The sequence below is a fragment of the Poecilia formosa genome, unplaced genomic scaffold, assembly GCF_000485575.1.
Source record: "Poecilia formosa unplaced genomic scaffold, Poecilia_formosa-5.1.2 Scaffold37, whole genome shotgun sequence".
In the NCBI taxonomy this organism is placed as follows: domain Eukaryota; kingdom Metazoa; phylum Chordata; class Actinopteri; order Cyprinodontiformes; family Poeciliidae; genus Poecilia; species Poecilia formosa.
The window spans coordinates 1362920-1367004 of NW_006799976.1; the positions used below are offsets into that span (position 1 = coordinate 1362920).

Consider the following 4085-nt stretch of genomic DNA (forward strand, 5'->3'; position numbering starts at 1 on the left):
TGTGTTGCTGGTTCTGTCATTCGGCTTCAGTCCTGAGTTGCTTGTGTTTTTGACCCAGTGAAGTTTGTGGGGTTCGCTTCGCTCCCTCCTTCAGACCAGGTGCAGCGTGGGACAGCTGCGGCTCTCATTCGTCGGCACGCCGTCCGACTTTTGGCCGCAGGAACCCGGCCGACACCCGGCATGCCTGAAGACAAAGCGAATAGTGGCGGTGAGGGAGGAGAAGAAAAAGGAGGAGGAGGAAGAGGAGGGACAGGAATAGAAGTCCAGTTTCATTACACTGTCCCCGTTTTCTTACTTTTTTTTCTTTTTCTTTTTGAACTCTGAAGAGCAGCTTTGCTGAGCCGGCATGTCTTTATCAAGCAGCCCAGTAATTACAGTCACACTCAGGCAGCGTGAGAGTCTCGTTTCTGGCTCGAGAGCTTTAATCAAGAGATCGTTAACGGTCCTCTGCTCTCGCGCTACCAGAAAATTCAATCCTCCTCGGTCACAGATGTCATGGCGCTATCTGTTCTGTTCCCCTTCATTCCGCTCTTGAGAACCGCTTTCTAGCAAAAATTTGAAGACGATAAAATGAACGTCTGCAGTGCGTGGATATGATCGGTTATGAAATCTTTTTTTCTTTTGTAAATTTAGCTACTTTTCAACAAGGCCTGAGCAGAAAAGCGAGCTAACGACGTTCTCCTTATTAGCCCAAAGGTGGTTGCTGAGGTTGCTAAGCCATGTTTAGTTACGCAGTGTATTTCTCTTTTCCATGTTAAATGTAAGGCATTACATTTGCCTAATATTTCAGGCTCGTTTGAAGAAAACTGAAAAAATATTTAGTCTATTCTGAAAAATAAAAACAGCATCCAGCAGATATTTGAGCACCAAGATGTACTTTAGAGTATAAGTCAAAAAGTATTTACCGTAAAAATATAAGGAAACCAGAAAACGTGGAAAAAAAACATAACTTTTTGTTGTAGCTAACATTTTAGCAACCAGAATTTTAAACGTCATGGTTTTGTCCTCATTTATTTACATTTTTCCTTGAATTATGGTTGTGGGGCCACACAAAATCAGTTCAGGGGCTGCAAATGGCCTCCGGGCCTTACTTTGAACACCCTGGCTCTAGAGTGTAAATCAGAATGCTGCTTATTTGTATTTTGGAGCCGCGTCTCCCTGAAAACCTAACCACAACATTTAGGTCGTACAGAGATGACGTCACATCGGGTAATTTCTATCTTCCACTTCAACTGAAACACACCCAGAAGAAACCCAGTCAGATTTATTTATCAACCCTGATCAACTCGATTAAGATTCAGTTGTAGCAAAGTTTTCCTTTAGCATCACTGACACTTCCCCCCTTCCTTCGTGTCTAATTTAGTTCAGGAACGATTCAAAGTAAGAAGCCGTCCGACAGTTTGTGCCAGACGCGGCGGCCTCTAACTCCTTCCCACAGAACGACCTTCAGGCTGGTTCGGGCAGCTGTTGTGCTGCGACTCCGTCTGTCAACAGAGCTGGGGAACGAGACGGTTCCGTCTGGTCTCAGTTAACCAGTCAGAGTCTGATTCGCTTCAGTGGGACACAACACGACTCGGGTCAAAGCGAGGAGTTTGATTTTCTGATTGGGTTGCATTCTGGGATGGGAGGTCGATCGACCCGAAAGGTTTTTTTTTCCACCCCGGGGTTTAGACTGTCCTTCCTTTATCCTCTACACGTGTCCTTAAATTAAGACGAAGAAATCAAATAGAAAGAGTGTGACCGAGGAGGATAGATACATTCTTAAAATGCCAGAATGAAAGGCTTGGTTTGTTTTCATTTGCGTTTCTTTTTGCATCTCAACCCTAATTTTTCAGAATGCATGAAACTGGTGCGGCTACTAATTGGAGATTCTTGATTTTATTACTGGCTGTAAATTGCTGCTCAATTTGTAATTTAAGTGTCAAAATAGTAATTCTCAAAACAAATTGCATTTTGTGACGTTTAATGATTCTCCTTAAAGGATGTAGTTACATGGCTCCCACATTAAAGAATATAATTTTCTTCTTCATGTTCAAATATGTGAGACTGAAGGTTTTTATTTCATCAGGCTGATGCTTAAATATTATTTTGCAGCCCAACGGAGCGGAGACCCGTCCTCTGCTCTCCCCTGAATCCCTGCTGCTGTCACCGCGTTCAGACCGGCTGATGGATTCTCGCACAGGGAACCGGTAAGACCCAGATATCTGACACCATGCTGTGAGTGAGCGTGTTCAGACAGTACCTCTCATCTCTGGCAGAGCACATCAGATCCTCCAGGCTTTCCTTCTGAATCACGGGCGTCACGACGATCTGACGAACACATACTTTTGTTTACAAAACCTCACTCTAGTGCATCCTGCACGTCAAAAACTCAGAGTCTTCTTCAGGCGGAGGTGGGGAGAATACCCTCAAAAAGTAGCAGCACTACTTCTACGTGTTTTTTTTTTTTACTCTGGTGAAAATAAAAATATCCAATTACTCAAGTAGGAGTAAAAGAAAAACCCAAAACCACTCAAGTACTGACCAGAATATCAGTTATTTAATATTTAAAAATGACATCATCAGATGGACCAAAACATAAAGTCAAGTATGTGGAAATCTTGATAATTAGATGTATTTTTAAGTAGCATAGTTACAAAAACTTTTTTTTTTTCGAATCTTAGTCGAACTTATGGATAACGTTTTACAATAGGGCTCCTCTATAGATCGCTAATAAATAGTTTATCAATTTATCTATGAGCATTTTAAAAATCATTAATAACTGTTTATTATGCATTAAATAAGGAAGGAGACTGTGCTAAAATATTACAATTACAAATACTTATTGTACGTACAAGTTAGTCTGAAATGTTTAGTGTAACAACTGCAGATAAAACATGTAGGTGAACAGATTTGGCAAGAATTTTGTCTCCTTCTTACCTTGTTTGAGTAACAAACAGTTATTGACGATTTATAAAGTGTTTAGAGATGAATTGATAACATATCTGGGAGCGTTATTGTAAAGTGGGACCTATTTATGAATCTTTAACAAAAACTGCAGGTGTGTGTTTGTGTCTGGTGGGTTTGGGGTCAGAACAAGCTAAGCTCGCTCTTCATTCAGTGAAGTAGAGAATCCAGGAATTTTACTCAAGTAAAAGTAAAAAGCACAGCGTAGTACAAATACTCCTGGAAGTGCATGCCCCCCCTCCCCCAAAAAAAAAAAAAAAAAAAATTTCCTAAAGCAAACGTAATTGAGTAAATGTAGCCGAGTACTCTCCGACTCTGACCTTGGGATAGCACTGGCAGAGGCTCCACACTGTCCCAGCACAGACCATGGTGACCCCGACGACGCACATCGTCACGTAGACGTGCGGGCGCTCCCGCATCATGAGGAACATGCCCACGGCAACCACAGAGAGGCCGGCCACTATGAGTCCGTACCGGTAAGGCTTCCCCTCTGCCATCGCTGTGAACCTCTGCTGCAGCCCACAAGCGTGCGCTAACTTGAAGCATGATGGAGGAGGGAGGCGGGGGGTAAAAAAAGATTTAGTGGGCTCTTTGTGTGACGGAGCTTGAAGGTGAAGGTGGAGAAACTGCAGTGGTGGTTCCACTCGGCTGCTTATTACAGCCTGCAGACACGCTGCTCAGGTCAGGTATAAAATTGCAGGTGTGCGTCTGTACCTGAAAGGTCACCTTGCTTCAGGCTGCTGTGTTAAAAAAAAAAAAAAGAAGCTAAATAAAATCTCAGCTTGTGGGGGCATTGCTCAGTCGGCTGTCTGTGTTTGTTTGGTCTACAGCCATCCTCCTGTTTCCTCCTCTTCAGGGATTTCTTTCCTCCGGTTAATCAGCTTTACAGCAGTCGATACCAGCCTTAGAAAGCTGCTCAGCAGTTTCTTAGCTCTAGTTTATGGTGATGCCACAACAAAACAAACAAGAGGCAGGCAGCCTGCAAACTGTGACCAATCAGTATTAATGCACTGTTAGCATTCTGCTCTCACTGCTTTCCAGTGCAGGAGTCACATGACTTCCAACAGGTTAGGAGGATTCTCCAGTTTGGTGTCTAGAAGAGGCCAGCATCAGTCTGCTGACTTGGAATCCAACAAAAT

The 4085-nt window shown here is 43.1% G+C and overlaps 1 protein-coding gene across 1 annotated transcript; it reads right to left on the reverse strand.

Moving 5' to 3' along the window:
• bsnd (barttin CLCNK type accessory subunit beta) lies at positions 1 to 3472 on the reverse strand. The gene is made up of 3 exons (XM_007550611.2): positions 3267 to 3472; positions 2243 to 2310; positions 1 to 184 (listed from the first exon to the last, which is right to left on the reverse strand). The coding sequence occupies exons 1-3, from the start codon at positions 3441 to 3443 to the stop codon at positions 91 to 93; spliced, it is 339 nt and encodes a 112-aa protein (XP_007550673.1). The 5' UTR covers positions 3444 to 3472; the 3' UTR covers positions 1 to 90.
• Between the last annotated feature and the right edge of the window lie 613 nt (positions 3473 to 4085).

Excerpts from the sequence above, each read along its gene's own strand:
- bsnd (XM_007550611.2), bottom strand. The coding sequence starts at position 3,443 with ATGGCAGAGGGGAAGCCTTACCGGTACGGACTCATAGTGGCCGGCCTC. Across the intron at positions 2,311-3,266 it reads TCTGCCAGTGCTATCCCAAG|ATCGTCGTGACGCCCGTGAT; the intron begins GTCAGAGTCGGA and ends TGTGTTCGTCAG. Across the intron at positions 185-2,242 it reads TGCTCTGCCAGAGATGAGAG|GCATGCCGGGTGTCGGCCGG; the intron begins GTACTGTCTGAA and ends CTTTGTCTTCAG.